This window comes from Beauveria bassiana (genome assembly GCF_000280675.1).
Source record: "Beauveria bassiana ARSEF 2860 unplaced genomic scaffold BBA_S00101, whole genome shotgun sequence".
In the NCBI taxonomy this organism is placed as follows: domain Eukaryota; kingdom Fungi; phylum Ascomycota; class Sordariomycetes; order Hypocreales; family Cordycipitaceae; genus Beauveria; species Beauveria bassiana.
In genome coordinates, this window is record NW_007930936.1 from 7041 (window position 1) to 18572 (window position 11532).

General features: G+C 50.6%; 4 protein-coding genes across 4 annotated transcripts; 3 read left to right on the forward strand and 1 right to left on the reverse strand.

Annotated features, from left to right (window-relative positions):
* Position 1: 1 nt before the first annotated feature.
* On the forward strand, positions 2 to 205 carry BBA_10218 (uncharacterized protein; the record flags this gene model as incomplete). Its single annotated transcript, XM_008605315.1, has 1 exon — positions 2 to 205. The coding sequence occupies one exon, from the start codon at positions 2 to 4 to the stop codon at positions 203 to 205; it is 204 nt and encodes a 67-aa protein (XP_008603537.1).
* Positions 206 to 2461: 2256 nt separating this feature from the next.
* Positions 2462 to 3795, forward strand: BBA_10219 (uncharacterized protein; the record flags this gene model as incomplete). Its single annotated transcript, XM_008605316.1, has 2 exons — positions 2462 to 2799; positions 2859 to 3795. The coding sequence occupies 2 exons, from the start codon at positions 2462 to 2464 to the stop codon at positions 3793 to 3795; spliced, it is 1275 nt and encodes a 424-aa protein (XP_008603538.1).
* Positions 3796 to 6955: 3160 nt separating this feature from the next.
* On the forward strand, positions 6956 to 9316 carry BBA_10220 (transposase-like protein; the record flags this gene model as incomplete). The annotated part of the gene is made up of 1 exon (XM_008605317.1): positions 6956 to 9316. The coding sequence occupies one exon, from the start codon at positions 6956 to 6958 to the stop codon at positions 9314 to 9316; it is 2361 nt and encodes a 786-aa protein (XP_008603539.1).
* A 906-nt stretch (positions 9317 to 10222) lies between these two features.
* Positions 10223 to 10568, reverse strand: BBA_10221 (uncharacterized protein; the record flags this gene model as incomplete). Its single annotated transcript, XM_008605318.1, has 2 exons — positions 10223 to 10269; positions 10322 to 10568. 2 exons carry the CDS (start codon positions 10566 to 10568, stop codon positions 10223 to 10225), a joined length of 294 nt encoding a protein of 97 aa, XP_008603540.1.
* Between the last annotated feature and the right edge of the window lie 964 nt (positions 10569 to 11532).

An 11532-nucleotide genomic window follows, 5' to 3' on the forward strand; every position in this document is an offset into this window, starting at 1 on the left:
CATGCCTGCACCCGAAGCATATGGGACACTGAACGACTTGGTCTTTCCTCCTCCCGAGCAGTTCCTCATGCATGCACCCGAAGCATATGGGACACTGAACGACTTGGGCTTTCCTCCTTCCGAGCAGTTCCTCATGCAGGCACCTGAAGCAGCTGAGACACTGAACGACTTAGATTTCCCTCCTCCTGAGCAATTCCTCATGTAGTTGGCCTAATTGGACTTTGCCCCTCCCGAGTACATCACGCAACGTACACTGAGCTGATGCCAGAACTTCTTGTCCCTTAGTTTTTAATGTCATTCTCTTTATCTCCTCCTTCAAAATAAACCGGCATCATGGCTACGTAGCAATCCTTCCCCTTTGAACGCAACGTCCATCCACGAGGTAAAATACAAGCAGCGTTTTCGGGCCAGCTGTACTCAAGGCCTAAGGCCGAAACGATCTTAACATCATGTTTTGCTTCCGAATCCGCATCATGTTTTGCTTCAGAATCCGCCAGTAGGATCGCCACGAGAACATCGGCGCGGACCACATCGAATTTTCTTCCTCGAGGCAGCTTCATCGCCCGTTTCACAGTCGGAAGGGGCCCGAGAGGAGCCCCGTAGGAACTTTGCAAAGTTTCCCACTATCTCGTTAGTTTCTTTCTTGGGTCTGAAAAGTGCGCAACGTACTATTTTCCTCTCCAGTGATCCGAAAAGCTTCTGGCCGCTATCAGACAACAACTTAAGGGGCGCCTCCGTAGACTCCTTATCAAGCGCCTTGGCCTCCTCCGCAACAAGCTTGGTTTGGTCGCTCGAAAGAGTTATCGTTGTGTGTAGCATGTTGCTTTTGGGCGGCAAAATAGTATCCTTGGGGTCTACAGTATCATGGACCCCTCCGGAAGAATGATAGGCCGAGTCGCCTACGGCTGCCCCACCCGTCGGGACACTCATGGTCAGCAGTAAACGGCAGAAGATGAAAAAGCTAGATGAAGCGAGGACGATACCGGGCATGTGACATTATAAATACACAGGAGTACGCCTGACGGCCTGACGTTTGCTTCTCAGCCCACAAGGCTGTTCGCGGGTAAAACAAGGCTTCAGTCCAAACCATGTCTGCCCTGGGTCTACGTGGTGGCGTGCATATCCGCTGGCCAGCCAGGAGCAATAACGGGGTCAACATGGCCGACCCGGAGCATACACGAAAATTCCAAGATAATTTCTGCCAAGGATAATCATGAAAGAGGCGGTCTGCATCAGATATTTGTTGTTGGATGGTGCAGAAAGCGGCGAGATTTATCTTTACGTTCACAGCCACACCCAAAGTCCAGAGAAACAGAGCTCCTTGCCAGCAATTCGAGCGATGTGGTACACAGCTGCTAGAATTTGGAGCGTTTGATCCACTGGTCGCTGATGTCCGATGGCCGCCTATAGGCTTGCTGAAGAAGAACTACGAGAATATCCCTGGGCTCGAATACTTCGTCAATGCGTAGGGCCTTGTCTTTCTCCGGCTAGGGGACACAGAGATCCAAACATTGCGATCTGAAGATTGCTGGAATTATGATAGAAGATACGTACAGATTCTCCTTAAAACGATCCTTCTTTTGACCCTTACATTACGAGAAACTCGAGACAGAAGAAGCTTCGTAATTTCGTAGTTGCGTAAATGGTGTCCCCCCCGGGTCGGAGGAAACGCATGGGACGGCACGGTCATTACGCAGCTACTTCCCTGTGGTCTCGCGAAGATGGATCGGCGCGTGACAGGACTCCTGAATACTATTATCTGGTCTAGCTTAGGCCCCCCCCCCCCGCCAGCAGTAGCTCCCGCATGTGGCTGTTCTTCGAGACGTTGCGGTGACTTCGTCCGATTCATTTCGGTCGTGCGGGCCTCGCCGGCCTTGTCCGTCGCCACCACTAACCGTGATGACCACTTCCTGGTCACGGTGGCTGCATCATGCAAGGCAGAGAGTAGTCTTGTCGAAAGTCGTTGGCACGCAGCCCGTTATCCGCCGGGTGCAGGCACTCTGGGCTGAATTGACAGGAGTGCTTGAGCCGGGGAGAACTAACAGAACACACCTGCTTGCAGGTATCTGACTCCGCCATCCAACCCTCGGTGGCAATGATGAATGTATTCTTATGGACACACCTCACCCCTGGTCTAGCTGTAATTCAACTAATGTCCACCACCCTCTTCCGGCGCCATCCTTCACGGCAGGGCTTGTGCTATTGTAGGCCTGCTGGGTGTCGACGGAGCACCCGTCCCCTGCGCAGCGCCGTGCCGACCTCATGCCCTGAGAGTCACTGCACGGCTACAGCCTCTTGTCATTGTATATGATCAATATCGGCGCCGCCTCGCCGCGAGACTGCCGCTGGTGTTTTCCTCTCCGGCTCAATCTTCTGTGCTCCGTCTGCTCAACCTTGCTTGTCAAGAACTGTTCGTGTTTTCCTTACCTGTTCAACCAGACGCCCGTCGCAAACTCATGTCATGAGTCTCTCAATCCAGTCTCTACTCTGTGGCGATGCAAATGGTTACTCTGGCTACCCCCAAACCACCGACGAAAACCAGGGTGTTGCTGCCCTACTGCTGAGCTGGGAGGGCGAGTCATCTGCCAGAAGCAACGTACTCGAATTCCAGCGGGTTTTTGAAGATGACTACCGCTTCTGCACGCAAACTTTCGAGATTCCAACCGTGGAAAATCCCATTACAAAACTCGCAGCACCGCTAGATGCTTTTCTCGAAAAAGCGAATCAAAGCCGTCTTCTTATTATCTACTACACAGGATATGGCTTTCTTGACTCTTCCATGCAGCTATGCTGGGCTCGGTATGTTTTGCCCGACTATGGTATTTATCCGTATAGATCAGCGTCTGACTTAGCTATAGATCTGCCCAACATCGCTCGTTTAGACTGAAATGGGCTGCTCTTTGCCTTTGCCTTGAATATACCCGAGCTGATATATTCTTTTTGCTGGATACCTATGTTAAGTTCGAGACTATTCCCTCCAGCCACGGGTTGAGACAAGTGATCGCCGCAGGGCAGCAAACTGCCCCAGACTCATCGAACTTCACGAAGTGCCTTGTTCAAGCGCTCCACAACTTACACAGAAGCCCGACGTTCTCTACTGGACAACTATTCGCCGACATGACGGCCATCGCCAGGGCCAACAACTCCAGTTCCTTCATGAAGACACCCGATCTATCACCGCCTCGAGTCCTCCCTTCGGAATACAAGAACAGCTACCCGAGTTCGGACTCGAACTTAGCTTCGCGCTACCCGGGCTACGGATCAGATATTGGAAATGGACATACAAAAGGCCAGGATCAGTCTATGGCCGCCTCACGGCTCAACGGCCGGGACAGGAAATTTCCGTGCTCTTTCTCCTTCGCCGGCTGCAAAAGCGAATTCGGACGTCAAGGTCAGTGGCAGCAACATCTTGAAATGGTACATTTCCATTTCGAAAGCTACGAATGTTTGGCCTGTCACCGGAACGGCAACTTCAAAATGTACTCCCATATAGAAAGTTTCAGAAGGCATCTTCGTCAGGCGCACGGATATAGCCGCGAATACGTTCTACAGTGCGTGGAGGGTTCGCGACGGAGGCGCAGGCAACCACCACTAATGATGTCCTGTCCCGCGAAAGAGTGTGTCAAAAACTTCTGCGGTATCGGTGCCTGGGATGACTGGGCTAAGCACGTCTGGACGCACATAAAGCTTGGTCACGAAATCGCTATCGAACGCAACACTTCGTTCATCAACTATTCGGTAGATGCAGGCATCATCATGCAAGGTTCTAATAGCAAATACAGATTATGTCGCTAATTTATTAACCCTTAATTCATTTTCTTTCCTCTCCATCTTAATAGTAAATAGCAGAAGAACTAGATAGTTGAACTAATCTTCTAGTGGCCTAAAGATGGAGTGCCGTCAAAATAGATGACATCTGGCCCAGGAACTTCAAAGCTGCCTTTGTTCTTGCACGAAGCTCTTCCCCTGTAAGCCTCATGCAAATGGAATCCATCAATTCCCGTTCACTACAGCGTTCCGCGACCGCGGACTCAAGTGTCTCAGCTGGCAGACCAACCCTTTTCCCCAGGCGGAGACGCCAAGGTAGTCACAGTATTTCGTATCCGTAGTCTATAGTATATCATCTCTCATAATGCACACTCACACTGCTCTGCAGCCCAAAATATCGAATTGAAGAGTATTTCCTAGAAGTCGAGGGAATACTCGAAGACGGAAAGCCGACGGCTTATTAGCAACAACCAAGCTTCGCATACCGCAATCATGCCCTGGAGCTGGCTGCGCTGGCTCAAGAGTGCCGATACAAGACGCCCCCTTGAGCTTTTCCCGGGCATATCTATGGAAGCTAGCCAGCACCTCCAAAAATTATCTGCCAGTTAGACGATAACGATTTCCGCCCTCCAGTGGTCAAGTCCCGTGATGTTTCGCCTTCTGATCGCTCGATCTCCATTTATGTCACCGATGAGAGTCATTCCGAATACTTCAAAGACGTGACGGAAATGCCGAATCTCTACGATATAACAGTTTCAATTTCGGACTCAACGGTTTTACACTATTATCGAGTGGGGAGTTTTCGAGCAGAGCGCAGGTATTGGATTGCAGTATCACGAGATGGTAGCGTAGGATATGACCATCTACGGACAGTAATACGTTCTGTGGCGAAAGAAAGGGATAAAAAGGACTACAACCCCCGCGGGTGACCCTTCAAAGAGACGGCGACCAACCCGTGGCGAGAACGAAACGCAGGGCTATGTGAGCGATGATGAGTCGGAGTCGGAGGAGCAAGATGTGCTAAGGGGAAGGAAGAGACGACGACAAGACAACTTTAGCTTTGATGGCTACGTCACGCATTTCAATAGTCGCGGGTTTCTGGCAAAGTTTAACTAGGAGCTACAAAAATATGTCAGGCTCGCCTCAAGTTTCTGTCTAGAGTACTAATTCAGTGCTTTTCCTATGCTCTTGCTGTCTTGCTACTCGGGATTACTAGCACCGCCACCTGGAAGGCCTTCCCCTGACGGCGCAATCGCCGACAGCCAATTCATAGTAGACCAGAACTCTCAAGTCGAGCCAGATTTCATCGTGTACATCATTTTAAAAGGCTACTATATCGGCAGCGACGTGCAGGCAATGGTAATTGCTCCTGCAACGTCTCACTTGTGATGGCAGCATGTTGCCGGGAAGCGAGGGAGAAACATTGTGTATGATGGCGGCGCACGGAGCCGTCGTTTCCGTCGCCGGTGGAAGCCCTGCAACGAGGTGGTTGAAGTTGGCTGATGCCACTTCGTCGGAGGGGTGTGCTCCGAGGCGGCAGACAAGTCAAGCATTCTTGTGGACATGGCCTGATATCATCACCAATCTGCTCTGTTGGCTGGTTTGTGCACCAATTTCTGTCCACGCTGTAGTTTTGACTTCAAATTGCTACCAAGCCTGTCAAGATCGAGACTTTGAGTGACAGGGGTAAAAGCTTTCCCCATCCCCATGGCGGACCGCCTCTTAAGGCGTGCGAGAGAGGGGGCGGGGACGGCTACTTGGTCTGTGGGCGCGACCAGGTTGGTCGGTGGTACCGCCTATCACCCGGGATCGTTTTACCAGCCCAGGTCGGGCCATATCCCCGGCTAGTCACTACACATCGTGTATCACTCACAGATACTTTTTCTTATGATGCTTGTCTCTTTAACCACCCCCTTAACCCCACACAGCATTCCAGCCACCTAGCTAGTCAGGATCCTGCAGGCGCCTTACGTCCAGTTAAGATATGGTAAGTCGACAAACGAGGAGAGGACAAAACAATATCCATTATATATTTACTTTATAGTGACCTACAGGCATCTAAGATCCCGTAATAGCCCAAGCTTACACTTAACTCCTCTACCTATCGTGGCTGATAACTATTACCCACGTAATTTCGTATTCCTAGTTTTACCTACCCTCCCTAGTCTATTTCGAGATTATTCTGGTCGCTCGCACGGACAACAGTCGCGTCGGGGCAAATCTACGCACCCAGCAGCTGGCAAGCCTGCGATAACTAGAGTCGGCGCGCCGACAGATGGAATATGACGAGGGGGGGCAGATTGCGTATGTATTAGTGCCTTAGCTAACTTAAACCTCTCTGGCTACACTTCACTTCACACTTGCCGCTTCGTCTACATTCTGCTCTGCCCTCATCGAAGCCCGAACCAGACGTCCAAACAGCAGCCATGTTGTTACGCCCAAACCTTCATGCCTAAGTGCCATTCTCAGTACTCAGCTTTATAATTTGTTACAGAGAAGGGCAAGTAGAGTGTCACTTTTTTTCCTAAAACAACAATAATAGTGACAGCCTGGTCTAGGATGCATGTAGACTCTGGCTTACCCGTCCGTGATGCCAGTCTATGTTCACCGGTAGCCACAAGAGGCCAATAACAGCAAGTGCTTTCATGTGCCCTGCTGCTGCCTAAGCCAATAGTCGCTCACGAGTTTGTGGCTGTACAAGTCCTCGTCTGATACCCAGCCAGGGCAGAGGTATCCTTCCCACAGAACTGCGTAGTGTACATCTCCGGAGGCGTCCTCGTGGTGCCCGATTACGTTTTTGATTATCTTATGTGCCGGATCGCCAACTCTCGGTCTCTGTCTAATGTCGTACCAAAGCTCAAGCGAAAAGCCTGTGTCCAGAACCCAGAGCAGCGCTGGCAGGGGTAACAACCAGTCGTCAGTGTGTACAACAACCAAATAACTTGACTTGGTTGGTTGTGATTGCTCGATACTTGTCAGCCAAGTAAAGCAAGGATTCCAGATCAACCAAGCAAAGCAACCTGCTTCCATTACTTGGCTTTACTTGATCTGCTCGAAAACAGTGCCAAAACGGGGCATAGCGGGTGGGTCCAAATGCTGTGATTGGCTCTGCGATCTCCTAGCTCATATATGCTCGCAAATTTCTCGCCTAGTCTTTGTATTCACGGAACATTTACCGAAGTACGACATGCATGAAGCCATGTCAACGCATCCATTCTTTCGACCGTATGGAATGATCGAAAGGCCTACTCCACATACAACTCCTTCCGGATCTCCTTGCGAATCTCTTGACTTCCTGTCCAACACGCCCAGCCTGGTGTCGTCCCCGACCAAGCCATTCGAGGACGGACCATCCACGCCATCCACTGCCGACGAAAGGCAGGCACCAGGGACTTCTCAATGTGTTTTCCCCATTAAGTGGGACAGCATTCGCTATGACGGCAAGCCATTGCCGTCCATTCGATACCGCCAGCCTCATAAACGCACCCTCAATTCTAAACTCCAACCATCAGCAATCTATAAGCATGGCGCTCAGTTGACAACCGACGGTGACAATAAATACTGGCTCTGCAAGTACTGCCATATACGCGGCCACCACCACAACGCTCTCTTTTCAAGTGAAAGCACCACCAGCATCATTTACCATCTAAAACATCAGCATAAACTGGAGGAATTTGGCTACCAATCGGCTGACTCGAGAACCTTTAACACAGTGAAAGGTATTACCGACCTTACATCATATCTTGGAGGAAGACGACTAGTATTCAACGACTTGCAATTCAAGGATAATTTCACCGACTGGGTGATCGACCTCGACCTGACTTTTCGTCAAGCAACTCATCAACGCACGCATGAGATGTTTGCAAAATACATGGAAGATGTTGGCAAAATTCTGCCCAAGAGCCCATTTACCCTAGGCAGCTGGATTAAAGAGAAATGGGAAGGCGATGTAGGAAGGCGTGTTTGGCTTAGGGAGAAGCTACACAGTGCAACAAGCAAGATCCACATATCTATGGATGCCTGGACATCTGAAGAAGGAACAAGTTATTTGGCAATTGTTGCGCACTTCTTGGATGAACACCATAAGTTGCAAACAGCTCTTCTGGATCTTCCGCCTCTGAAAGGACCCCACTCCGGTGAGAATATGGCGAGGGCACTGTCGATAGTCATTGACTTCTACAACATCTCTACCGTCTTAGGTTTCTTTATGATGGATAACGCTAGCAGCAATGACACATGCATTCAGGAGCTGTCAAAGCAATACCCAGCGATCCATCCGCAGAGTCGCCTTCGATGCGTTGGTCACATGTTGAACCTCATAGTCAAGGCTCTCCTCTTTGGGCAAGGTGTGAGCAAGCTGGAACAACAGCTGCGTGGCGCATCGGATGAGGAGCGTTTCGAGATATGGAGGAAGCAGAGCTTTGTTGGCAAGCTCCATAACTTCTGTGTGTGGATTAACAGGAGTGACCAGCGAAGAGAGCTGTTGAAGCAGTACGTGTTGACAGCGTACGAAGAGGGTACCATCGAAACCCTCTATACTAGAGTTTTAGTTGATGGTGGTATCCGCTGGAACTCTGCGTACGCGATGATTGAGAGAGCTCTTAAACTTCGCCACGCTATCGATCTTTTCTTCCTCAACTATAACCATACAAGCAAGGAATATAATATCTCACAAGATATACTTACTTCGCAGGATTGGATTGATTTGAAGCACTTCGTCGGTATTTTGAAACCGTTCAAAGACTTGACAAAACGCATGGAAGGTCGGGCAAATAAAGCAGGCCTTGAGGGGTCACATGGCTCCCTCCACGAAACGCTTGAGTCGCTAGATGTCCTCTTCAAGGAGCTTCAAGAGGCGGGGAAATTTGCAGATAATTACCCACAAGTGGTCCCACAAGTGGTATCAACATACTATTCATATGCTATCGATGCCGCCCGCATCAAGCTTGAAGAGTATTTTGGCTTGACAGATGCTTCCCCGGCGTATCGCTGTGCCGTTGCCCTGCATCCCGCAAACAAATTTACATACTTCGAGCTTGAATGGAGTCACAACAAGAAGTGGATCAGTGAAGCAAAGAGGGTGGTGCGTGAGGTGTACGCCCAATATGAGGAAGTGGCTGCAGAGAGAGATGTGGTAGGAAAGCAGCCTAATGAGGAGGTCATTGGCGACAATGGTGCAGCACTAGACCCTCTCCAGCAGGCCCGTAGGCGTCGTCAGCGGCTTGCTGCCACTGTGGCGTCAGGCTCATTAGGAACCAAGCGCATCAAGCTCACCTCCGAGCTTGATGAGTTTATGGCCCGAGCTAACAGGGCTGATGTGGAAGTCGAGAATCCATTAGAGTGGTGGGTTGCTCACGCGGCCGACTATCCAATCCTCTCTAAAATGGCATTTGATTTGTTCAGCTGCCCAGCAATGAGCGCCGAGTGTGAGCGGGTATTCTCACAGACAAAGAAGGTCATCACTGATGAACGGAATCGTCTTCAATCGGACACTGTTGCAGCGATTGCATGCCAAAAACATCTGCTTCGGACTTGTATTTTGCCATAGAATTGCCTATTGTGGAATAGCCGTCAAGTAATATCAACCAAGTAAGGACTTTTTGTGACCAACCAAGTAAAGCAAAGGCCTGAGCCAACCAAGTCGAGTAAGGAGGCCATATTTTGGTTGACTTGGTTGTTGGACACACTGGCAGTCGTTCGCATCCACCGTCTCTGCCAGCACACCCCTGAATACGTAGGGAGATATTTCAACTGTCAGGAGCGCCCCGACAAGATACAGTTTAGAGGACCACGGGCAGCTGATGTGACGCCGTAAGGGCAGATCCCGAAGGACAGCCATAAGATTTCGCAGAGCACCGTCACCGCTTGAAAGCTGCCAGGAAGATGAACTATGCCGATACATACAGCAGTGCCTTTATAGCATCACGCCATGGAACGAGAAAGCGTTGCGCGGCTAATTCCACCGCCCTGAGAAGCTCATAAGAAGGCCTTCCCAAACACGGTTCCGGCTCAAATGGCCCGTTTTAGTCCATTTAATCATGCTGCGCAGGTGTCTCGAATTGGACTTCATTCAGGCCACCGGTGCCAACCGCGCCGCTGGTCAGCAACACCAGCACCTGACCCAACTTGTGTCGGGCAAAAATAGGTGGTCTCGGGGGTCCATGCTTATTCGTTCTACGCCAGCGGCACTACAATTTCGACACGTTTCCCGGGGCCGGAGGACAGCCTCGCCGCTGCGGCGCAGAAAGCTGTCGGGGCATCGGCCGTTGAGCAAGACTATGCAGCGAAGATTGTGTATAATAAGCCAGACGGCAACTATATGAAACTAGAGTAGAATTTTCCGCACACTCGAATGCCTAAAATTAACACTGAAATGCCATTTCAATCCTATACCTTTCACCTGCGTCGCCCCAGTCACCTCCAACTGTGCACTCTATATTGACCCTTGAGCTACCTATGTGCCTCCGGACAACCTGAGCGAGTGCCTTCCGGAAGGCCGCGCTGTAAGTCGTTGATTGTGAACCAGATTCGGGACAGGGTTTTGGGGACGCACCCTCAAATGCAGCTCTATTTCGCTTCAGGGGACGGTCCGTGGGGGTGAAGCCCAAGGCTCCCTGCGCTAGCGCCTGGATTCTGTAGTGTTCTTCAGGCAACGCCTCAGCTGTCTCAAGCGGAGCATTCGTGGTAGCGGAGTCGTAGCGATTCGCCACGGTGTTGTGGCGGCTTTCGAGATCGAACAGCTGATTTTGTATTCGCAGAAGATTTTCTTCGGGACTTGCTCCCACACCGGCGTCGCCCATGTTGCCACTGTCCTGCGCATGTCCAGCTTCTTGGCGAGGCTCTGAGAGGCTCCCCGGATCCGGGCAGCATGAACAGGACCCAGACTTTGCAGGAGGTGATGACATTGCCTAGTTTGGTTAAGTAAACGAAGGTGACTGGCTTCCGTAGTGCAAGGCAGGTCTTCAATGTAGCTTTTTAAAGTGATTTGGGCAAGGTGAGGCCGTTTCTCACAGCCCTTTTCAAGTGCATGTTCGCCCATTACAGCCCGCGCCGCACTAGATTGGATGCGATGTTATCGACATGTTACACATCCACAATCTGATCGACTCTTCGCCATAACTAGCGGCCACTTGCTGCTGCTAGGGTCCTTAATGCACCCTACCCAAAAGGAAACAACTTGGTCGCTGACTTGGCAGCTTGGGGGGAACCCCCTCCTTTAGGAAGGCCGCTTTCCGCTGCAACATGACCTAGAGGTCTAGTCACGACGGCCACATGCAGACACCAAAATACGGTGGTGGACTGCGCGCTGCACGCGTTTGCCGAGCTACGGGGAGCACATTTCGGAAACGATGATGGCCTGGATCATGTGATTAGACTGATACAGAGAAAGACGGAACATTTTATCACTTCTGGCGAGCCTACTGAAAAATGGGCGTGTCTCGTCCCGGCGGATGGAGTCATCTGGTACCCTGTGCCAGTTCAGTGATCAAGAGCAAAATCGAGACTTTTTACGCAAAACAGCGAGCAGCGACTCATTTCGGGATGAACACTTGTGGCTGTAGAACGGTATTTCCATCTACATTGTCAAAGATTGATTTTTACTCAAAAAAAGCAGTGGCTAGTGCCTCTACGTCAACTTAATAACTAAATCCGACTGCAAGATTTCAATTGACCCGGTGGCACTCTCCTAGGGCTGGAATTCCTGCCAGCTACTTGTGTCACACCAGCTTCGCTTTTCGCTAGTCAAAGTCTACTCTATGTACG